This window comes from Sitodiplosis mosellana, unplaced genomic scaffold (assembly GCF_009176505.1).
Source record: "Sitodiplosis mosellana isolate CC-2019 unplaced genomic scaffold, AAFC_SMos_1.0 Smas_scaffold_6197, whole genome shotgun sequence".
Taxonomy (NCBI): Eukaryota; Metazoa; Arthropoda; class Insecta; order Diptera; family Cecidomyiidae; genus Sitodiplosis; species Sitodiplosis mosellana.
The window spans coordinates 783,219-806,895 of NW_022601438.1; the positions used below are offsets into that span (position 1 = coordinate 783,219).

Below are 23,677 nucleotides of genomic sequence, written 5' to 3' on the forward strand. Positions count from 1 at the left end.
TGTAAATTCATCTTAAAATAGTTGAAACCTCTATATTGCCCCAACTCAATATTAGTCTTTACACTCAAAAATGTTGCAGTGCACACACATAAATCATAGCCATAATTGGACTTCGATCGCTGCTCCAGTCATCATGTATAAAAAATATATCTCGTTTATTCCTCTACACAAAACAATTGACAACAGCGAAGAAAAAAAACAAAGCATGGAATAATGAAAATAAAACCTAAAACAACAACGTGTACTATTTGCTGCATATTCAATTTGTTCACAAATATATCGCAGTTCAATTTTTAGTTAATTTTTCTTCGTTTTTCTTCTCTACTGATAAACCTACTGACGAAATGTTCGAGTCTATCGAAAATTTGATCCAAAAATTTGATTTCGAACTTTTTCCCAAATATTTCATACAGAATAAACAACTTTTAACAATTGAAACATTGGGGGAAAATATTATTTATAAATTAAATTTTCGGATGAACATTAGGAAACCTCTAATGTGAATTCCAAATGAATTTCCGAGCTGTCAAAATGAACATTTGGAATTTGGCGCAAAAAGTGTGACATTTCACAAAAAAAGGGTGCGAAGTTTTTTGTATATGTTCCAAACATTTTGTCAGTAGGGCTTTAGCTGGTATGAATTTCAAACCTCTGAATACTCGGCATAACATAATAAATTGAATTATTTTGACTGAATGAAACATACGCAGTGTTGTTCCAAATCGTATACTCGCGTTGGGAAGAATAAGAATTTGTGTGTGTATTGTAATCCCGGCATTTCAAATTTCTACTTTCCACATTCATTAACACACCGTTAAAAGAGATACACAGAATATAAAGTGTGTTAACAAATAGAACAAACGGTGAGAGCGCACGCAGTGAGTGCGGTGATATTTTAAACGGTTAAATAATTTCGCCTCGATATGTGTAGCGCGTCCAAAATCACCATATATCACGGCTGTGCACGCTCGTTCACAACACCGAATGAAGTGGACTGTATTTGTTGATGTGTGGTATTTGAATTTTGTATGTGATTTGTGTTGTGTTGTGTTTTACTGCTCACGGCGCATAACTACTCCAAGAGATTTCACGTTTTTGATTTCAGTATTAAGTTAACTATCGTACGAAGACGAAGCAATAAATTCCTTTTTGACATTCATAACATTCAGGTGAAGATTCGCGATTATTGTTTCGTGTGTTCGATTCCGTTGGATTTTCATAAATTCATTTTCGTTGAGTAGATGAGCCCTGCATTTTTACTCCTGTGATTTCAAAGGGGAAAAAGATGAAAAGTGAATTGCATGACTCGATGCCGAAATATAATTAGTTAGTCGGAACATTTGTTTATAATTGTGATTCGGTTTTTACTTTTCTCTATTTCCGTGAAGTCGGTGGATTGGTTTTAGTTTTCGTTGATTTTTGAATAGGAAGTACTATTGGAATTTGGCTGGCAGTTCATTAGTTCATTATTTATCATAATTTGTTTGTGTGCCGTTGGTGATCGATCAACAATAACAGCAACAGCAATTGTAATTATTAAATTCGTTTGAACATTGTGTGAATTACCGTGATATTTGTGGTGTATTGTTAAAAAGATGACATCGATCAAATTAACTGACCTATTTTCGTTTGCCTGGTCGTATACCAATTCACGTGTCGTCGATTATTATCGCCACTATTTTAGTGAAGTGTGTACGGTTACAACAAAGTCTGGCCCAGTGAAAGGTTTTAAGATCGCATCAGCTTTTGATTATCGTTACATCAACTTCATTGGCATTCCATATGCAAAGCCACCTGTTGGTGAGCTTCGGTTCAAGGTTTGTTTCCTGTGCTATACTACTTCGATTTTTCAAACTGTCGGTCATTTTTTTTTTTTAAAGATTACATGTTATTTAGAGACATTTACTTTATCAACATCAAAATATTGTATACAATATCTAGGATCCGCAACCGTTTGAACCGTCCACGGAAATAATAAATCAGCAATTTGGTCGTGGTGGATCGTTAGCATGTCAGGCCGATTTAATATCACAGCGTTCAATTGGAAATGAGAATTGTCTACATTTGTCGGTGTATACCAGAGATATAAAGCCGCAAACACTGAAACCGGTGATGGTGTGGATTCATGGTGGTGCCTTCATTTTGGGCTCCAACTCAAAAGATTTTTATAATCCAGAATTTTTGCTGCGCAAAGATGTCGTCCTAATTGCAGTCAATTATCGTCTCGGTGCTTTCGGTATGACACACGTCGTGATTATACAGAGAAATTATAAACAATATGCCATTTGTTGCGGTTTCCAACAAGATTTTATACCTCTCCTATTAAAGCAGTCATTCTCAGTATCTTTTATATGATTTTCACGCGCAAAAAAAATCTCAACTGATTTTATTATGCACTGCTTAACACTCAACCGCTCATATCAGCAAATAAAACGCACCAATTACAGTTTGTTGACACTGCTATTTGTTATTATTGATGATGTGTGTGTTTTGTTTTTTTGTATGCGCGCACGCGTAAAATCCACTTTTGCTTCTTCCGGTAAAGCGTGCAAAAATTATTAGAGCATATCGAAATTGACTACACAGAAATAATAGCATAAAGTCATAGACATAAAGTCTTGGACTTATCTTTGTGTATCGCGCTCACCCTACGCAAATGTGAATGAACAATCGTTTTTTTTTCTCGTTAGTGTTCTGATTTAGTATTTGCTCATCGTTAGTTCATATTTATTTTTAAATTTTTAGGATTTTCATCGTTCAAAGACCCAGAACTGGGGATTCCAGGAAATGCCGGTCTTAAAGATCAAACGATGGCGTTGAAATGGGTCAAGGAGAACTGTATGCATTTTGGTGGCGATCCAAAAAATATCAGTAAGCCTTGAATATAATGCATAGATGAATTATATTCGTGAGACGTAAAAGAATGCATGTTTTTTGTCGATTTATATTTTTGAAAAGGAAAGTATGTTTTCTGTTGATTCTATCTGCGTTAAAAGGAAGTATGCTGGCATCCCGTCTAGCCTCCGCGGTTTCCGCGGAACTGATAAGACATAACAACTTGGTGTCTTCGGCAAAGTTGTAGTACTCGAGGTCTTCTATAACATTGTTGAAGACAAGTAACTCTTATCTCTTATCAGTTGCGCGCAAATCGCGCACATAAAAAAGCAAATTTTATATAGAACTGTTTTTTCTTATCATTTTTCGCGCTTTTCGCGGAACTGATAATAAATAAGACATAACTGACTTCAACTTCGTTATAGAAGACCTCAAGTGCTACAACTTTGCCGAAGACACCAAGTTGTTATCTCTTATCAGTTCCGCGGAAACTGTGAAAAACCGCGAGGACCCGCTAAAAACGAACATACATTCTTTTAACCATTATTAGTTGCAATGAAACATACTTCTCTTTATTGCTACGAAGTTGGACCAACTTGCGTTCTTTTACGCCTCACTAATAGAATTGTCTGTTCAATTACAATTGTGATCTGTTGTCTTGTAGCAATTTTCGGCGAGAGTGCCGGTTCGGCTTCGGTATCGTTGCATCTTATTTCCGATATGTCGAAAGGATTATTCCATAAGGCGATTCTGATGTCAGGCACTGCATATGCACCATGGGCGCTGTCGCCAGTCAAGGATTGGACGCAGAGAATTGCTAAGAAACTCGGTTGGAATGGTGAGGGGGGAGAGAAAGCTTGTGCGAATGTCCTTCAGCGAGCATCCCACGATGCAATCATCAAAGTACAAGAATCCACATTGACCTTGGAAGATCGTAAAAAATACATTCTATGTCCATTCGGGCCAGTTGTTGAACCATACGAGTCAGCACAATGCTTTTTGAAAAAGGACCCCAAGGAATTGGCGCAGATCGCTTGGAGCAAAGATGTTCCAATGATTATGGGAACTTGTTCGGAAGAAGGACTTTTGTTCTATAAAAGTAATTCTCTTCACATTTACTTTTGGCCATTTCAGTGAATCAAGCTCAATAAATATTCACCATTCACGATTCCATTCTAGTGACGATGAAAAAGCCAAGCCTGTTGCAAAAACTTAAATTGGAGTATACGTTACCGTTCCACGAATTGGACGTCGACTTTGATAGTGATCAAGCGCGTGAGATGGGAAAACAATTGAAAAAATTCTACTTTGGATATTCGGCGATCAGCGTTGAAACCATTTTTGTTTACCTAATGGTACGATTTACAAACGGGAATTTTCTTTTTATCGGCCTCAGCTTTCTTTATATTTTATCGATTTTTCTTTCTCTTCCTTTCCATTACAAATGAAATAGATATTGAACGACAAATTGTTTGCACATCCAACGCATCGTTTGATATTAGCACGAACGAAGAGTCAAAGTGCCCCAACCTATTTACTGAGATTCAATTTCGATTCAACATATAGTTTAACGAAAAAAATATTTGCTGGTCGAAATATTCCAGGTTTATAATTATTTTCATTCTGCTACGCAAACAATACATTCAAAGCAAATTTTATCAATTTCGTCATTATTTTGTGATTTTTTTTTATTCAACAACAAGGTGTATGTCATGCGGACGATTGTTCATACTATTTCCGGTCGGTGTTTGCGGGTTCAGATCCAGCCTGTAATTCAACGGAATGGAAAACAATGGAACGAATGACGGAAACGTTCACCACGTTTGCACGAACTGGCGACCCGAACAACGAAACCATTGCGCCGATACAGTGGAAGCCAGTTTCATTGGACGCTAGTGATAAAAATGTAAATAAGTACAAGTGCTTAAACATATCCACAGACGTGAGCTACATCGACTGGCCCGAATTGGATCGAATGCAGTATTGGGATCACATTTACAAAAAATTTAACCGAAGTGTGGTCTGAAAAATCCACCTATTGAATTTTTTTTTTTAATTTTCATTTATACTTATTTGGTTTTAAGTAAGCATAGAGCAAAAGATGATTTTTACTTGCCTCTTCAATACTTTCTCCCAATGTACTGCTAACGATTTAAGTTTATGTGTTCTGGGAAATGCTTACCCAAGGTTTAAAATACATGGTTTCCTTTTTTTTATAATTCTTTCAACATGAAACTCTAAAAAAAACGTACCCTTTTTACGAGGTCCTAATTAGAGCGTGGTAATTTATTCTTAAATATATCTATCTATCTTTGTCCTTTTTGATGAACGTTTTTTTTACACATTTGTAATAAATTTAGACAAATCCTTTTTCTTTTTGTTGGTAGTAAATTGTTCTCTTGTTACAAAAATAAAAAGCGAAGCAGAGTTTTATTTCGTATGTTATTATCTTGTGTCCGAAGTCAATTTTCGAAGAAATTGTTTTCATGTAAAAATTACTCTTATTTTTAATAGCTCCACAGTCTACAGACTGTTGCCTGACGCTCGTACCATTTCACACCAAAAATCGACTCTGAACCATATGATTAATCGTTGTGTTACTGATCCGTATCCGGATGTTTCTATCTTTGTTAGTTTCTCTTCGATTTATATTCAAATAAGTTTATGCCTCCAATGCTACCGGTTCGTCTTTGACTTTTCTCACTTTGGCCGTTCGTTCGGCAGTTTCTTCTACGGCGGGCAATTCGTCGGTTGGAACTTCAGGTAATTCGATTGGTTTCGCTGCGGCTTCTTCATCGGCGCCCAACAATTTATCCAACTCGGCCAGTACATCCTCTTCATCTTCTTCCGTAAGCGCTGCATCGGCGTATTGATTGATTGCCGCATCAATTTCGCGTTGCTTCTCAACACCTTCTCTTGTTTCATCCAAAATTCGTTCAACCTCGTCGATTGTAAGGATTTCATGTACTTTCTTCAGCGCTTCGTTTCCGACCTTCAAACCGTCTAGCACTTTCTGTTCGACTTGTGCATATTCCAGATCTGATGTCAGTTTCTCTAAGTTTTCTAACTGACCATCCGTTGTTTCCAGCAATTTTTCTTGGTACTTCTTTTTACGTAACAGCGCACGTGCACGACTATAATAAAGAAACAATTTATTGGTTAATATCCATTGCGAATGACTCATGCCTAGATAAAAAAAAAACAATAAAGCTCACTCTTTTCGACCAGTTGCTAAGCATTTCTTTGCCAATTCCCGATCTTTTCCCAGTGACAATTCAATTCGCTTTTGGTATTGCTTCAGTTTGTCTCGCTGCTGTTTCAATTGCTAGTTTTTTTTAACAATAGAAAAAAAATTCAATTAAAAAACCAAGTGTCAATCGGGTTTCTATATGTATTAACGTTAGATATTTTATTTGGTTTTCACTGTAATTAATATTTCACAATAATGGCAACCAGAAAATCGGTTGATACAAACCAAAACGGCTTTGTCATGTTCGGTAACTCGGCTCGGTGCCGTTCTCTTTGTTTTCCCAAAAAGATTGCCCATTTTCTTCTTCTTCTCTCGTCAAAACAAAGACTATTTACACACAAAACGTAGATTCAATTTGACACGAACAATACAATTTCTATCTACTCAACCGAATTTAATGTTAGACTATGAAAGTGTTTAATCGACGTGCTACGTCGCTGGCTAAAATGTCGAGTACGCGTAGAAAATTCGATAGAAAAAATCTAGGTGTTATGATTGAATTAGTGACGAATGAAAACAAATAGTTGTGATAAGTACGGCAAAGTAAGCAATTGTCATGTCAACTGTCAAACATTACTCAATTGTGCATACGAACAGCATGCGTCTGTCTGTATTGGTAAACTATTTTGACAGTTCGAAATGGTTTTGAGTGTATATGTGTGCGAGTGTGTGTAATAGTTAATAGAGTGTGTCTCTGTGTGTGTGAATAGTTGAGAAATTCTCGCAGTAAAAGAGCAAATTTTCCCCGGCAATATCGAAAGAGAGCGCGCATCGAAATTTCTATGAATACACGAAATAAAACCACCGCAGTGAGAATAAAAAATTGAATTGTACGGGTAATTGGTGATTGATTTTAAAAAACATTACATTAAGTGGGACACCGTAGCGGCCGGCTTAGTTTTCCACTGAAAAGAAGGTAACAAAAGCCAAAATTTCTATTGCGTGTGCGAGAGAATATTGCGAGTAGTTTTGTTGAATGAAATCGATTGAATCGGTGTCATGTTGCACTAAATTTGTGTTGAGCTATTAAGTGGACGTCGTTTTCTTTCGCATTCTGAAAATCAATTTCATGCAAATCAGATCGGAAAAACTGAAACCAAAAGAATATAGTGTGGTGAATAAATTTTGTTGTATATCATATGTGAAAATATGCTTTCAAAAAACGCCAATAAAATCCACCGCACAACCATTACACGTTCAAACACACACACATACACATGTACATTCGTCGTCGTCGTTGCTATTGTCGTTTTGCACTCATACATTTTGCTGCACGTTGTGAAATTATCAAGTATAGTTCGCCCAACATTTCTCCGAATGGCTTATGTTTCGTTGTCGTTGCTGCCGCTGATGTCGTCGTCGTCGTTGCTGTCTCGTGTGCGTGTATATAAGAGCGACAGCAAACAAAATTCCAATCACAAGCATCGACATTCAGTAGTAAAAATGGCGTCGCATAGATCGGACTTCTAACGCTGTATCTTTCAAAATAAAAACGAGCAACAAATACAGCAACAAAAACAATAACAACCAACATACAAAACTATAAATAAATGCAAACAAATTGCATTGATACGAACTTTCCGTTAAATCGAATAATCGTAGGTAGCTGACAAATCATATTTGATTTGAATGTCATAAGTAAATTTTGTTTTTATTTCTTTTGAACGTCTACTCGAACAATATTTCTGAAAGAGAACGAAAAAGAGTGGTGTTTGTGTGAACATTGAATCAACAAAAACAGAGCCAAAAAACCAAAAAAAAAAAAAAACAATCAAAGACGATTTTCCTTTGGACACGGTCATTTACCTGCTAGTAAAATTGGTTGATACTTTTTTCGGTAATTATTTGAAATGAGATGCAAAGCGTGGAGTAAACCGAATCGATTACAAAATTCTCGGTCATTTTCATCCGTTCACATCAAGTGGTAGTAGGGACGTTTTTCGTGTGACGAACCTCAACAAGCAACAACAATGACGACGACAAATAAAATCAATTCAAACTCTTGCCATGCAAAAAGTCAATCAACCTTGTCACACAGAACAGGACATAGAAAAAAAGATTGTTGAAAAATATGGCATTTTTCCCCCAGAAAAAAAAAAACGATACAAAAAAAAATGAAATGAAACGAGAATGAGAGAAACACACTCATTGTTCGTGCGATTCTTTCGGTTCGTGTGATATTGATATTGAATTTGGTTCGTACATTTGCATTTGTGGATGTCAGGATCGATTCATTCGTGTGTGCAAAAAAAAAAAACAAAAAAGAATAAAAAGCGAGAGCATGTATTGAGGCACTTTGCAAACTATAATAACAATCAACGACCATGTGTGCGTGCAATGCTTGTGCTCTCGACCGATGGACTTGGCTATGCTATATGCCATTCCATTTCGACAACACATGTGCGCCTCCGTCTCTCTCTCTCACTCTCTTCACACTATTTGTGGTGCTCTCGTATTTTTCTCGTTGGTATTTGCGATTGCTGTTGATTTTAATGTTGATGTTGTGAGACTATGTTTCACTTTAGTCAAACGGTCTTCCGATGTTCTGCACTATCGAATAAGTAGTTGAAATTTTTTTGATGTTATTTTTCGTCTTTTTGTATTTCGGTAGATCGCATTCACAGTGTAGAAACAGATAAACTCTATATGCATCATCTTTTTTTGCTTCGTGGATAAACATCGCCTTTATGCGAGCTGAACTATTTTCTTTTGGATTCTTTCAAAATATAATCGCTAAGGAAGTCATGGTGACTTGTCACTGAATGAACATAAATTGAAATTTCGTATGTGGAAGTGAAGATTTTTGTTGTTTCATTCAGTCATTCATATAAAAAACGAAAAAGAAGTGTCAATGATTTTTATTGCATAAAAAATGCATGGAAAGTGTTTTACATTTGATGTGATTGTGATTGAGTCGTCCAAAAATCGAGCAAACTATTCACGCCAAAAATTGATTTGCATTTTTTTCTTTGCAAAACGATGAAATAAAAATGTTGAAGACGATGAATCAATGAAGTAAAAATGAACTATTCGAAAGCGCACAACACAACATATATGAGCATAAGTTCATCGAGTCTGGATATCAATTGAAACAATGCACGCGATCACATTTTCAGTTTATTTATGTGTGCAGGCGTAGAGAAACGTGATTATTATTGCATTTATAGTTGCCACACATGATTCAAACGACGTCGACGGGCAAGTAATAATATCAAAATGCACCAATCAATTGAATAATGATATTTCACTTTTGAGTCTTTTCTCTCTCTCTCTCTCTCTCTCTCTCTCTCTCTCTCTCTCTCTCTCTCGTTTCTTCAAACGAACGAGACGCTAGTCTTAGCGTGAATCGAATTTGAGTTTGTTGTCTGCCTTCAAAATTGAACGTACATGTAAACAGCTCAGCGAATTTGTCTCTTTTCAACTATGTGAACTGTGTTGTGTGTGTGGAAACATTGAAAAAAGTGCTCGTGTTTAAATTAGTTCAGAAATATCAGAAATAGGAAATTCAAAGGCTACTGCTGTCTCGATTTTTTGACTACAAATTTAATGTGATTTTTAACTAACACATTTATCTCGGTTTATTTTTCTTTCCATTTTCCAGACGAGCTGTATTGTTGTGATTGGAAGGTGGGCCGAATCGAAGGATAATTTCTTCTTCGATATTCGGCGAGGGGGACAAACACTTGACTCTCTTACCGTTAGATTAACTAGGACCGACGCTCGAAAAGGAAAAACCGAGAAACAAAAAATCAATTGTGTGTACCATATATTCAAGGAGACAGGAATAGATAGAGAGAAAGATAGCAATAACGCCGACATTCAAAAAGGATATGCCAATGTTTTCGCAATTCCCAATGAACCTATCGATAAATGGATTCATCGTACTTGTATCAAAAGTCTGGACATGCTTATGTTTCATATTTAACCGACAGGTTCGGGCTGTGAGTATACTTAAAAAAAATTCAATTTCATTTCTATTGGTGAGACATAAAAAAAACGCAAGTTTGTTCAACTTCGTAGCAATAAAGAGAAGTATGTTTCAATGTAACCAATAATGGTTGAAAGAATTTATGTTCATTTTTGATGAGTCGCCGCGGTTTCTCATGGCTCCTGCTGAACTAATAAGTGATAACAACTTGGTGTCTTCGGCAGTTTTGCGAAAAGCGCGAAAAACGCTATGAAAAAAAATTCTTTATAAAATTGGCCTTTTGAAGTGCGCGATTTGTGCGCTCTACTGATAAGAGTTACGAAATAACTGTCTTCAGCAATGTTATAGAGGACCTTGAGTACAACATACTTTACCCAAGACACCAAGTTGTAATCTCATATTATCAGTTCCGCGGAAACTGTGCAAAGCCGCGATAGCCGCATAGTCGGTATACCAACATACTTTCTTTTAACGCAGACAGAAAAACATACCTTCCCTTTCAAAAATATAAATCGAGAGTCTCGATTCGAGAAAAAAGCATACATCCTTTTAAGTCTCACGAATGGATTTGCACAATAAATAAACGCACACGAAATATAAATCATCATCATGTTGATTTCCATTGAACATTCAAAAGTCTCAATAATTAATGCATTCAGTTTGTTCAGTATCAGCCGGTGAAATATGATTTGTTCCCGTTGTCACCGGTGTCGCGGCATCGTCTCAGCATGGTTCATCGCAAGACTTTGGTGTTAGATTTAGATGAGACACTGATTCATTCACATCATGACGCAATGCCGAGGAATACGGTCAAACCGGGCACGCCACACGATTTTACTGTTAAGGTCACAATCGATCGACATCCAGTGCGATTCTTTGTACATAAACGGCCACATGTCGACTTCTTTTTGGATGTTGTAAGTATCAAACCAAAATGAGAGAAAAAAAGAGAGAGAGAGAGAGAGAGAGAGAGAGAGAGAGAGAGAGAGAGAGACACGAGTATGAATTTGCATTGTAAACGCCTTGGTCTTTTCACATATTATGCCATCCATTTTCACAGCGCAGTCAAAATTTCCTAAACGAGAAATTCGGAAATGCAATCATTTTTGGCCAAAAATAAGGCCCACCGCCTTGATTTGGGCCGTTGTGGTATGATTGTGCGATTTTTTCACCTTTTTCTCTAATATTAGCCTCCCCAATGCTAAATTTGAGCCATATAAGTGAAACATGTTATATGCCAAAAGAGACTAGAGACCAGGCGCTACATTTTGGGAGTAAATCACACTTGCGTTAGTGCGTTAGAAGCATTAGAAAAGGGTTGCATACTTGCAGGAGTATGGTTTTTAAAACTGCCGACCTCGATTTGGGGCAGAAGGAAGAGTTTATACACCAAGTTTGAGCCAAATCGGAGAGCTCACTTGCAAATTTTGTCCCGCTTGGTGTGGAGTCGTCGTGTTGATTCTCTATTTTTTTCACTTTTCTCTCTCTATTCATCCGTTTTTGTCTTAATTGCACATTTCATTCAGCAATTCTAACATTATTTGTTGTTCATTTGTCCCTAGGTATCACAATGGTACGATTTAGTCGTATTTACGGCGAGCATGGAAATTTATGGTGCTGCCGTTGCCGATAAATTAGATAATGGTAGAAATATTTTACGTCGACGATACTATCGTCAACACTGCACTCCGGATTTTGGATCATACACAAAAGACTTAACAGCGATATGCAATGATTTAAATAGGGTAAATAAAACTACAAGTTTTATCAACGAGATACGACACTTACATCATTCTTCGGTGCACAGCTAATTTTAATTTTGCTTTTCCGTCTCTCATTTTAGATATTTATTATAGATAATTCTCCCGGTGCATATCGATGTTTTCCAAATAACGCAATACCAATCAAATCTTGGTTCTCCGATCCCATGGACATTTGCCTCCTATCGCTATTACCATTATTAGATGCGTTACGATTTACGAATGATGTGCGCTCAGTGTTGTCACGGAATTTACATTTGCATCGTTTGTGGTAGTTACGAATCGATCAGTGAACATTCAAGTTTGCAAAGAACGCGCAAAATCAGCGGTATATAAATATGTTATCGAAATTACTGGGCCGAAGAAGAAAAAAATCTACTCAGACAACACACATACGATTTCAATGTGGTGGTCCAGAACAAACCAAGGAAAACTAGTTAAAACAAAATAGATACAACAACAGGAAAAAGAAAACAACAAATTTATTAAGAAGAAGAAGATGATAATGATGATTAATATGAGAGAAAGAAGTAACAAAAAGACGAAATGAAACTACAAAAAAGAGACAGACCATGGATCAGTTTTGTATGAATGTTGTATGTATGTTGTATGTGTGTGCATCCGTATTCAGTTCAAAGGCTGTGTGCGAATAAAAAAAATACTATACAGTCATTGTATTTATTGATTTTTTTTTTAATTGTTCTAATATTTTATTGATTAATTAATTCGAAAAAGAAAAAAAAATTGAACATCACAAGATAGCAATAACAACCACCAACAAAGTGAAGCGGTAATGCAACATATTCAGCCGTCAATGCACTAAAGGCATCTATACGTATTTATTGGAAGTACAAGTAAATGCTCTCATTATAAGGTTTACCCAATTGTTGGAAATGGCATTCATGATTTAAATTAGTTTTGAAATTCCGATAGGGACAAAAGCAATGAAAACTAAACACTGTAAGGTTCTGGATTGGCTGACTATATTAACATTACGCTTCACTTTGTTGACAACCACAACCACAAATTATTTGATTGCTGCCTTGTTCCATCACACCATCGTCAAAATTCAAATTCGAATCGATCAAATTTGATCTTAATCGTTGAAATACCGACATCATAACCGACAAAAACATATATTGATCCATTAGCTTGTCAATCGCATCACTTCAGCGATTAAGTGCGTTTGTTTTCTGTTTTTCTGGAAGCAAAATGAAAATTTTATAAATTTGCTTTATTTGTTTTTCACAAAACGGATAAAAATTTTGGCGATGGAGGAACTTATCAACGAGCGTTAGGCATGAGGAGGGAAAAATAAAAGATGAAACTATCAACAATTGATGGGAAACAAATTATTAAAATAGAATCAAAAAATTATTGAAAAATTGAAACAAACAAAAATGAATAAAAATAAATGAAAAATCAAGCGAAAAAAAATATTGACAAAAAAAATACATACATAATTTTGAAATATCAAGACAATGTCCTTACTTCGGTCCATTTGGGTGAGCTTTGTATAGCGTAAATTGAAATAATGAAATCAAGTCAATTACAAGATGTAAGTACAACTCTTTATTACTTTGTAAATGCGAGAAAAAAAAAGTGAATAAAATAGAAGATAGTTTTTGTAGAAGAAAACGCGATTTAATTCTCTCCATTTTTTCAATTCAATTATATTATTTAAAAAAAAAAACAAAAAAACCACCATCTACGGAATAAAAATTACAGCAAAAAAGAGTTTAAAAAAGCCCGATTTGTAAAATATATCTGGTTTGTTTGAATATTTCACATATTTCGATCTGACCAAATACGGAAGGTAACAAAGGAGTAGGTATGACAATCTTCGAGAAATGGAAAATATTGAAAATATTACAATCTTCGTCTTTTTCCTATCAAAATTGCATGAGATTTTCTTTAGCTAAACAGTCGCAATAGTCATTGGAATGATGCTGCATGAGCTGCATTTAAGATCTAGAAAAAGAGCAAGAGATTTGAGAAGAATGGCCGAAGACGATTACAATAAAAAAATGTGATGTGTGTATGGGTTTTATTGATAATTACAATAATTCAAGACTGCTGTCGCTATGTTTGGTAACCACTTCAGTTTCGCTTGATCCGCCTGATCCATCGGCCGAACCGTTGTCGTCATTCTTATCGCTGTCGGTGTGTTGACTGGCTTCAGCGACATTCGACATGGTTCGTTGCGATTGGAGTTGCCATGCTGGGATCGATGGTGGCACAACCGGGCTGGCGAATTGTTTCCTACGGTAAATAAAAACGCAAACCATGTATGTAATATATTAATATAGTGAATCAATGTGTTGAAAGTTCAAAATGAAAATATCCATCTCTCTCCATCTTTTCCACTCGCTTAATTGCAATTAATTACTAATTATGGCAAACCTGTTCAAGAGTAGGCCTTTAATTGCGTCCAAGTCATTTTTAAACGATAACATGTCTTGACGTAGCAGATGATCACCGTTATACGATGACCGAATCTCTTCTTTCAATGCAGTCATTTCAACGTTGAGCTTTCGAATATTTTTGTCCATTTTCGTATCCAATTCCTCGATCAAATCGTTGGTGGATTTTCTGTCCTTCTTTCGTCCAAACAGGAATGGCTCAATGAATTTCTTGTACACATAATAAATAGCATAGACAATACCCGTCACCATGGCAGTCGAGCTAATGATGTTGTAAAATTTCTGAAGTGCCGTATCGGGTGAACGATATAATGGCGAAAGTGTGGCTTGAGTTAGCGGTTGAACAGCGGGTGGTGGTCGGTGGCCAATTTCCATGTTGATGATGGTGTTATTTGGATCTTTGGTAAAAATGCCAGCTTGTTGAAAGGCCAATTGAATCTCTTCATCGCTAAGACCTTTCGAACGTAGGAATTTCTCCTTTTGCACCAGTGAATTTCGTGCAACATTTGGATTTTGCAGAAATGACACAGCCGTACTAATCTGTATGAATTTTTTTTTTTTTTGGTTAGAAATGTCAAGTAATTATTTTCATGATTTCGACAGTGCAAAGTCTATGCAAAGAAATGTATTTTTACCATTGAGATTCGCGGTGGAATATGCGCAACTGTTGAATTCGCACCTTTCGAGCCTGTGTCACCTGTGTCCGTATTGTTGGATGAATCCATGTTTACATTCACGTTTACGAAAATTTTGGCAACTATCGTTTCGCCCGTTTTCCGTGATGATGATATTCACAATGAATTCCGTAGTTTTTTTTTTCTTCCTAGTTAAATCGCTGTTTCTCGGTCGTCTCTATCACAAATGATCGATAGACGACGAGATTTATGTCAGTCACAATAAAATCACACACTAAGCTAGTTTTTCTCGTCGTTTCTAATGCGTTTTTTTCTCCTGTACTCGTGAAATCTGTACAGAAAAACAAAACAACCGAAAACAAATGTGAACGTTCAACTTAATATAATAGAAGAGTATAATTGTTATCTTTGGAATTCGAATGTCGTATTTGGAAATACATATAAATATTATCAAAAACAGTGTGTGCAAAAATTGACGTTTCACATTGATTTCGACATAGGCGGCAACTTCAAGTGGATCGAACAGACACACAAAGTGGGAAATGTCAAAACGTTAGTTTGAATTTGAACATAACCATAAAGAATATTGTTGGCAAACCGTATAGATTTAGTCAGAATTGCATTGCCGGCCAATGTAATCAAAATGCAAAGATATTTACTAAATATTGCGTATATCGGAACGAAATACAAGTAAGACATAGATTTTTGCAATCGAAACTTTAAGAATTTGTTTTAAAAAAATCATTCAATACTTTTGCAGTGGCGTCACAAAGAATGTGAATATTAAGGATCATTATTCGATTGAATGTGCGTTGAGGCAAGCTTTTGAAAAAATTAAGAATGTACACAATGTGGAAATATCCCCATCGAGCAGGTAATGGATATTCTCAACATTCACTTCATCTCTGAAAATGCAATTTCATTGAATAGGACTGATGCTGGTGTGCATGCAACCAATACAACATTTCACATCGATGTCAATCGTGATTCGCCACTCCCACCATGGGTCATCACCAAGAAATTAAATCTTAAGTTGAGCGCATTGCGCGAACAAATACGAATCTTGAAAACCGTTCCCGTTAGCAGTGAGTTTGATTCACGGCGCGTAGCTACATGTCGAACATATTTGTATCGTTTTGCCGTTTGCAAAGAGCCAGTCCCGAAAGGAATGAACCCGAAAATCTATCACAGTTCTATGTTTATTCCGATTGAAGAGAGCTTCAGATGCTATTTCTTATTGTTTGTACATTTGTGTTTCTTTACTCGATTTTCTTCTTTTGTGTTACGATCAATGTTATTTTTCTTTCAATTTGGTGTGCTCTAATTGTAGAAACGAGGGATTTGACATTGAACGAGTGAAAGACACCGCCAAACAGATGGAAGGAGTTCACGACTTTCGAACATTTATGAAAGTTTCAAAAGAGCAAAAAACGGTAACCTTTTCATGAAGAATGACACAAATTCTGCATTGTCTTCCTTTTAAATAACAAACAATTTGTTTTCATTAGCTTCATCCAAGATTTTGTCTTCGACGAATGGATAGCATAACTGTTCAACCAGGAATGACATTAGCTACCCGGTTTAATTATGAGAAAACTCTCGCCCATTTTGACTTTTGGAACATTGAATTCAGGTGTAGAGCATTCTTTTATCGACAGGTATAAACATTCAATAATTTTACGATTCATTTGTTTTTAGTCGTTGAATGTCAGATATTAAATGTAAATTTTCAGATACGAAACATGGTCGGTGTTCTGTTGGCAGGTACATTCAACAACTTCACGATTCATTTGTTTCTAGCCGATGTGATTTTCATCTTTCTCTCTCTCTCTCTCTCTCTCTCTCTCTCTCTCTCTCTCTCTCTATTGGCAGTTGGGAACGGAAAGATAAATCAAAGAGATGTTTACGAAATGTTGACCATTCCGTCGAAAAAATCATGGAACTACCAAGTGCCAACGGCACCAAGTCCTGGTCTTTATTTAACAAATGTCGAATATCCACAGGAAGTTCTTGCTGAACATATTCGCAGCTTTAAAGAGGATGAGGAAACGACCGGAAATGAAAATTCGATTGATGATGATGATGATGATGACAACGATGAAATAAAAATAAAAAAGGGCCCCTTATAAGACTGAAACGGTAGAAAAGCTATTTGTATCATCGTTTTCGAACAAGAGCGACATCCCACGAACTCAGGCGAAATTACAAATACATTCATAAGAAAGCAAATGTCAAAAACAATATTATTTAGTTGCATCAACGTGATGAAAGCTGAACTAGATATAAATTAATTTTTAGTTTCAAACCGAATCAAAACAAATCAATTGCATAAATACAATGAGTTTTCTTGAACAGCTAAAAGCGAGAAAACTGTTGTTGAAATCGTCGGTGACCAATATAACGTATGCGGACGGATCACAAGAGCGAATATTGTTGTCAAAAACCGGAGAGACTCAGAAAATGACGACAAAAACCTATGGATTTATCGTCGACACGAAACCAGATTTCGTGCCAGCGTGTATATTGGAGGATTTTTTGTATTTGGGCTCACAAGATGCAGTGATGCGAGAGAATGTTGACAAATATCAATTGACCGACATCCTAAGCGTTGGAATCAAAACGCCTGCCTCAAACATTGACGATGAAAATGATCCAATTGTTCAGACACATTTTGTGGAGTGCTTAGATTTGCCAGAAACCAATTTAGCAACAACAGCATATCGAACAAGTCAAATCATAAAGTGTGTACACGATAAAAAAGGGCGAATTCTTGTTCATTGTAATGCCGGCGTTAGTCGGTCATCCGCCGTTTGCATTGCCTATTTAATGTCCGATCATCAAATGAATTTCGAGACAGCATTTGCGCTGGTGAAATCCAAACGAGAGTGTATTCGACCAAATGATGGATTCTTGAAGCAATTGAAACAAATGGACCGTAACAATAGTTGAGTCTAAATAGTGAGAACTGTCAAAATCAATCAGCTGTTTACGTTCTTTGAAACAACAACACACACGCATCGGTTACATGCCGATTTCAATGTTAACAAAATATAACTCTGTGATAAGAAATTTGGTTTGAATCAGGTTTCCAGGCGCACAAACGGAGAAATAATTCCATTTTCGACCATGAACCGGTATTTAATCCACATTTCGTACATTGGTACGCACTTTAAGTGAGTAAAATAACCTAAAAATTCCAGAAATTTTTTTCGAAATGATTATGATGTTTTGTGTTTTTGCAGGGCGTTCACAAAATCAAAGGTACACGGCGAGCCGATGGTTCCGACAACGATTGGGGTCATTGAAGAGTCAATGCAAGTGTTAAAACCAAGAAATCCAATCAATGTGAGGACGATAAGCAGGTTTGTTACAATTTATAAATTTATAATTTTATCCCAGTGAATTGACGGACTTGTTTGACATCATCAAGAGTCTTTGGTGCAAACGCTTTGGAGAATTTGATTTTGTCCAAAATTGTATGACGAAATTGACAAATCAAAATAAATATCATTACATTTTGATATTTTCAGAACGGATACTGGTGTTCATGCGATAAATTCAGCCGTTTTGGTGGATTTAGAGCGGATGAATGGAAAACCGTATGATTGTGACTACATCACACGTTTGTTGAACGACTCATTTGAGGAGACAAAACATGAAATACGCGTGAATCGTGCTGAAATGGTGCCCAAAACATTCAACGAGCACATCAACGCAGTAAAATCTCGAACTTACCTATATCGGCTAGGTATAATAAAACCGAATACGAACATTGATAGCCGACTCGAAGAGAAATATCGATGCTATTTCATGTATGCGTGAGTATTTCATAACATATTAGACTCAACTAAGAACACGAATGATTGTCGTGAACTATAAAAATTATAGCGATAATTTCGATGTGCAACGCCTTAAGGAGGCAGCAATGATGCTTACAGGCAGGCATGATTTTCGTACCTTTATGAGTATCAATAATGATGTACATGTAAGTAATCTCTCAGATTGAAATGCAAACCAACGAAAGTTAAAGTAACTATTTTTTTGTTTTTTGTTTTTTTCATTAGAAAAAACCATCATTTGCATTGCGAACGATAAATTATGTGAAAATTGAAAAAAGTCACGCATTGACCGTCCAACCATTTGAACATAGCGATACTGTCGAGTATTGGAACATAATTTTCAACGCACAATCATTTCTCTATCGACAAATCAGGAGATTGGTAGGCACTTTGGTGGCTGCCGCGAAAGGCAACATCACCCACCGCGATTTATATGAAATGCTCACGATTCCATCACAAAATTCATTTACCAAGAAAATATGTGTGGCTCCTGCTCATGGACTATATTTAACTGATATTGAATTCCGTGAGAAATGTCTGACTCGGGAAACACACCAAATTTTAGATAGTTTAAGCAATAAATAGAGGTACTGTACATTTCATACTAACAAGTGATTGTGTTTGTATTCTGTCGTTTACAAATTATACGGTGTTTTCGAGGCGTTTTACCCAAAATCAAGTTTAAGAGTCACGAAAATTTTGAATTAGAACAACATGTCATAAATTACATAAACGTAACCTGTTCAAATTCAATAAAATGTATGGAAGCTGTGATTGGTCTGAAAAATCCATTTTCAGAAGTTGATGGCTTATATTTGAGTGAATGTCATGCATATTATTGGAAAAAATATTTTTTTTCATTAACATATTATTTTTTCACACTTTCAAAAAATTGAAGAAGAAAAAATTGGCCCAATTAATTCAAAACGAAAAAAAAAACAACATTAAATTGCATCCACTTTCAAAAATTGTAAATATTCGCGCGTTTTATTAACCACTTTATACACCTGGGCATCATCCTTCCATCTTCTTGTACGTCCGAGATGATCCGAAAAAAATCAACATTGCCGATGTTGCAAAACCGACGGAAGGAGTGGTCAACGCATTGAAAAATGTGCAAAGCATCGGTCTCGTCTCGGACATTGTTATGAATGACATTGCACCATGCATCAGCAATGATTCATCTGATGTAAATTGATTTTTGTTGTTGTTTATAAATTTGATGTTTTTTTTTTCTCTCGTTCTAACACATCAGTTTTCTCAAATTTAGCCGTGCTGAACGATGAAGAGAAAAAGTCGAATCTGGAATTTTTGAATTGGGTGGTGAACAAGAAGTTTTTAGTGGTGAAAAAACAAGAAAATATTCCCGACGATTTGAAAAATTGGTCCGAGGATCATGTGCAAATTTGGTTGAAATGGGCTGTCAACCAGTTTGTCTTACGTTTGCAGGAGAATGATTGGCGTATAACGGGCAAGGAATTGTGCAAATTGTCGTTGCATGATTTTCAAAAGAAAATTCCGCGCGATCCGGGCAATAAATTTTTGACACACTTGGAACTATTGCGTAAAGGTCATTTCGTTGCCATTCCAGTTGACCCAAAATCGGCCGAAGCTTAGAAGACAACACGAAAGCCATCGGCAGCGTTGGGACAATTTCACGATCGAAACCAGGAAATCGTACCGGAAACAATGGCCAGATTCTGTTGTGGTTAGAATTGACAAAACCGTGAACGCTCTGCGCATTGAACTAAAAGTATTTAATCAATTTCATTAGGCAATTTTTGTTGGAGATTTTGACTGACAAAAAACATCGCAACATCATCCAGTGGCATGGCAATGAGGGAGAATTTAAGTTGGTTGACTCGGATCGTGTGGCAGCACTGTGGGACAAACGCAAAAACCAGTCAACTATAAATTATGGGAGATTATCACGTGCCTTGCGCTATTATTACAACGGAGACATACTTTCGATAGGCAAGAAATTTGTGTACAAATTCATCTGCGATTTAAAGCAATTAACTGGATGCAGCGCAAAACAGATGTCCGACCTCGTTAACGGTGTTCCGAGACAGTCACGGGCACATTAATACCAAGAAAGTGCAACTAATTAAGATTATTCAAAACTCGGATGGCAATTTCACAAATCAATTTGGATGAATAAAGAAAATCAATTCTGAAGAATTGAAAAAGAAAACTTGTTTTTTTCATTTCGCTTGATATTCTGTTTGAAAATCGTTTAATTAGCATGGACATAATTGTAGAGAGAATAAAAGACAGAAGAATGTGTTAATACATTGATTAAATAGAGGCGATAGCATCTAAACACAAGATGGCGTTGTTATCGCCATCAGAACCTCTTCACTTTTCGAATTTGATACATCAACGCTTATACATTCATCTTTCTTTTCAATTTCATCCGTCTACATGAAAAGACACGTTTTTTACCTGAAGCAACAACATGTAAGTAGTAAAATATATTTTTGTTCAATTTGTTTCAAAGAACGATCTCACTTATTACACAGAATATGGAACATAAACAAGTTTTTCATCATTTTAGTATCCGACCGATTCTGGTTTGGTGGAAGGTTTGAAGCAAATCAACATTGGTGACGATATCGGAAAACCGTCGAAAGAAGCAACCAATATCGAAATGAATGATGAGCAATCGGATGTCTTTCAAGTTTTTTTTTTTTGTAGTTTGTACAAACATATGTTTTTTATCAATTTGTGTCATTGAATACAGCTTCATCGTTGAACCACGACGACGACAACGAGAAGATGAACCAGAAAGAATTCATTGGTATTGAAAATGTACGCACATAACTCATTGGACATCGCGTCGGAAACAATGGCAAGATTCAACTGTGGTAAGAATGGACAAATTGAAAAAAACAATAAACGCATTTTACATTGAACAAAAATCGATGATTTTGATCAAAATGTTACAGTTCTGAACGGTTCTAATGGTGCTAGAAAATCAAACATATTAGATGCAGCTTTCAGAATTCTACGTCTTTTCAGTGAAAAATTTCCAACATAACGATGAAAGGTGAACCGTTTGAGTAACAAACAACAAGCACTTTTGAACAAAAAGATATTGGCCTATATAAACGAATACTGTTGAGATAGCCTGGAATCACTTGAGCTTGACAGTGTTGTTTTTATGTCCGAAGACGCAGAAAAGCCATTTGAATTTTTTTGAAGAGGTTGCAAAAGTTCTCACAAAAACAATTAAAATTATACCGATTCATGATGATTGGTGACAGTTTTCTGTTCATTGTATTCAATTGATTTGCACGTGTAAACTTCGAAGCTCATCACGTTTAGCATCCAAGCGTTTCATATAATCTAACGTGTCGAGAATATCAGTTTCTTCACACAAAGCACCGACAATTAAAAAAAGTTGGTACTCAGAAAGTGAGCACTGAAAATCCTGTCTTCATTGAATTTTTGGATGTTTTTCTCTTAATAAATTAAGTTTCTCATTATATTGCAATAAGTTCTTTAAATTTTTCCTTTTTTATTGATTTTTTGTTGAAACAACATATAAAAAAATTGTTTTGTTATTCTGATTATTTATATTTTATCAGTAGTATAGATTTGTATAAATTAGAAAGCCACACTATAGTTTGGAAGAAGTGACTTTCATTAACTCTGATATAAAAAAAAAATCGGTTCTTTTTGAAAAATTGTCGTTTAATGACGTTGCGATTCATGACAACCACTTTATACAATAAAAATAATAAATTGCTATACTGTGTTTGTGTGTACCCTATGTTTAGCCCGTATATAAATAATAAACGGTAAATTATATTTAAAATGTACATTGTGTGCAATATTTACATGCACTTCATTTGCGACTAAACTGAATGATACAAAAGCGGTTTCATAAATCTACCGGCTTGATTTGCGATTGCAGTAAAATGTTACTACTTAACTAGGCACTAATTGCTTATGGTTTCGACTTGTTTGCAGTATTTAAAAAAATATTTTCTTTTTCGTTGTTGCTAATTCGATAAAACAAAAACAATACCCAACTACAGATTAAGAAAAACGGTATTTTCCTTTGAGTATCTTCAAAGATTCATCAACAAATTTTACGCATTCAAAAAAGAGAGGAAATACATTCCAAAACGACTATCCTTATGATTAAAAAACAATTTTCTTTTCTTCGCTGAGAAACATACATTGTAATATTCGGTGAGTGCCACTAAAAAAATATCCACACTCATTTAGTGCGTGAGACGCATGCGGATGGAATGAAGCAAAGCGAAAGGGAAGCGCGCAACTAGAACATAGAGTCAATGGGTACTACGTGTTTGTGTCCGTATTCTAACGACGGAGTGACGAAATGTATGCGCGCTATATCGTTCGTTCGTATGGAGTTGCCCGCTTCTCTTTTGCTTTGCTTCATCTCATCCGCGTGCGTCTCACTCACTAAATGAGTGACCATGCGTCTCACGCACTAAATAAGTCTGAATATTTTTCTAGTGGCACTCACCGAATATTACAATGTATGCTGAGAAAACAAATAAGATGCGAAATTAAACGAAAAAAAAAACACATACACATGTTTCCCGTTCAATTTGCTCGTCGAAATTAAAAGACAAATTCACTATTTATATATATCGAATTAAAGCACACTGACACAATGAAGAGTTCTGTTTTTTCCCATTTGTTTTCCATTTAATTCTAATTGTTTCTATTTTTCGTATCTTTGTTGTAATCGACGTAGACGCGTACAACTTCACCGGAATATTTGCGCTGCGATGGCATGAAATAAAAGTCAGGCTTATCCATGGCCGTTGTTGCAGCTGCTGCCTCTTCCATCGAATGATGATTTGACCTTGAGTTGTTGCGACGACGATCTTGGGTATAATAGCCATCGGGCTGTGGTTGGTGTGAATAGCGTTGGCCGTGCGATGATGCACCGGCTGCGGTACGAGGCAATGAGTACGTTCGATCTGTAGGTGAATGATACAAATTATGAAAAAAGAATGAACATTA

General features: G+C 36.0%; 6 protein-coding genes and 1 long non-coding RNA gene across 23 annotated transcripts in view; 4 read left to right on the plus strand and 3 right to left on the minus strand.

Annotated features, from left to right (window-relative positions):
- LOC129577522 (uncharacterized) overlaps positions 1 to 20,864 on the plus strand; it is a 26,092-nt gene extending 5,228 nt beyond the window's left edge. The window contains exons 2-3 of the long non-coding RNA XR_008689013.1: positions 19,258 to 20,378; positions 20,445 to 20,864. This is a non-coding gene — a long non-coding RNA (uncharacterized LOC129577522). The remainder of the gene's footprint in view (positions 1 to 19,257; positions 20,379 to 20,444) is intronic.
- On the plus strand, positions 121 to 5,252 carry LOC129577509 (esterase B1-like). 3 transcript variants are annotated; one of them, XM_055464732.1, is made up of 8 exons: positions 121 to 135; positions 1,428 to 1,817; positions 1,942 to 2,236; positions 2,746 to 2,871; positions 3,500 to 3,934; positions 4,015 to 4,190; positions 4,289 to 4,439; positions 4,539 to 5,252. In XM_055464732.1, exons 2-8 carry the CDS (start codon positions 1,596 to 1,598, stop codon positions 4,859 to 4,861), a joined length of 1,728 nt encoding a protein of 575 aa, XP_055320707.1. In that variant the 5' UTR covers positions 121 to 135; positions 1,428 to 1,595; the 3' UTR covers positions 4,862 to 5,252. The 3 variants fall into 3 exon arrangements, with proteins under 3 accessions (XP_055320707.1, XP_055320705.1, XP_055320706.1); XM_055464730.1 differs by lacking the exon at positions 121 to 135 and adding an exon at positions 480 to 1,169 and having other exon boundaries at positions 1,389 to 1,817; XM_055464731.1 differs by lacking the exon at positions 121 to 135 and adding an exon at positions 480 to 1,169.
- LOC129577519 (charged multivesicular body protein 6-A) lies at positions 5,100 to 6,636 on the minus strand. Its single transcript, XM_055464753.1, has 3 exons — positions 6,311 to 6,636; positions 6,051 to 6,160; positions 5,100 to 5,969 (listed from the first exon to the last, which is right to left on the minus strand). Exons 1-3 carry the CDS (start codon positions 6,380 to 6,382, stop codon positions 5,498 to 5,500), a joined length of 654 nt encoding a protein of 217 aa, XP_055320728.1. The 5' UTR covers positions 6,383 to 6,636; the 3' UTR covers positions 5,100 to 5,497.
- Positions 6,774 to 12,450, plus strand: LOC129577517 (CTD nuclear envelope phosphatase 1 homolog). 10 transcript variants are annotated; one of them, XM_055464745.1, is made up of 5 exons: positions 6,774 to 7,001; positions 9,687 to 10,026; positions 10,673 to 10,930; positions 11,576 to 11,758; positions 11,857 to 12,450. In XM_055464745.1, the coding sequence occupies exons 2-5, from the start codon at positions 9,916 to 9,918 to the stop codon at positions 12,046 to 12,048; spliced, it is 744 nt and encodes a 247-aa protein (XP_055320720.1). In that variant the 5' UTR covers positions 6,774 to 7,001; positions 9,687 to 9,915; the 3' UTR covers positions 12,049 to 12,450. The 10 variants fall into 10 exon arrangements, with proteins under 10 accessions (XP_055320720.1, XP_055320725.1, XP_055320727.1 ...); XM_055464750.1 differs by having other exon boundaries at positions 6,791 to 7,001; positions 10,682 to 10,930; XM_055464752.1 differs by having other exon boundaries at positions 6,814 to 7,683; positions 10,682 to 10,930.
- On the minus strand, positions 13,422 to 14,967 carry LOC129577516 (peroxisomal membrane protein PEX14). Of its 2 annotated transcripts, XM_055464740.1 has the most exons (4): positions 14,832 to 14,967; positions 14,177 to 14,736; positions 13,835 to 14,035; positions 13,422 to 13,744 (listed from the first exon to the last, which is right to left on the minus strand). In XM_055464740.1, exons 1-4 carry the CDS (start codon positions 14,919 to 14,921, stop codon positions 13,738 to 13,740), a joined length of 858 nt encoding a protein of 285 aa, XP_055320715.1. In that variant the 5' UTR covers positions 14,922 to 14,967; the 3' UTR covers positions 13,422 to 13,737. The 2 variants fall into 2 exon arrangements, with proteins under 2 accessions (XP_055320715.1, XP_055320716.1); XM_055464741.1 differs by having other exon boundaries at positions 13,422 to 14,035.
- On the plus strand, positions 15,386 to 19,645 carry LOC129577513 (tRNA pseudouridine synthase-like 1). Of its 2 annotated transcripts, none has more exons than XM_055464737.1 (11): positions 15,386 to 15,521; positions 15,592 to 15,705; positions 15,762 to 16,070; positions 16,162 to 16,264; positions 16,340 to 16,489; positions 16,544 to 16,595; positions 16,704 to 18,004; positions 18,074 to 18,193; positions 18,362 to 18,649; positions 18,720 to 18,816; positions 18,896 to 19,645. In XM_055464737.1, exons 1-7 carry the CDS (start codon positions 15,475 to 15,477, stop codon positions 16,958 to 16,960), a joined length of 1,032 nt encoding a protein of 343 aa, XP_055320712.1. In that variant the 5' UTR covers positions 15,386 to 15,474; the 3' UTR covers positions 16,961 to 18,004; positions 18,074 to 18,193; positions 18,362 to 18,649; positions 18,720 to 18,816; positions 18,896 to 19,645. The 2 variants fall into 2 exon arrangements, with proteins under 2 accessions (XP_055320712.1, XP_055320713.1); XM_055464738.1 differs by having other exon boundaries at positions 15,387 to 15,521; positions 16,565 to 16,595.
- Positions 20,865 to 22,345: 1,481 nt separating the features above from the next.
- The window catches only part of LOC129577504 (uncharacterized), a 36,460-nt gene continuing 35,128 nt past the window's right edge, over positions 22,346 to 23,677 (minus strand). For all 4 annotated transcript variants that reach the window (XM_055464726.1, XM_055464724.1, XM_055464723.1 and 1 more), the window contains one exon: positions 22,346 to 23,634. In XM_055464726.1, coding sequence (XP_055320701.1) covers positions 23,363 to 23,634 — 272 coding nt within the window. In that variant the 3' untranslated portion in view covers positions 22,346 to 23,362. The remainder of the gene's footprint in view (positions 23,635 to 23,677) is intronic.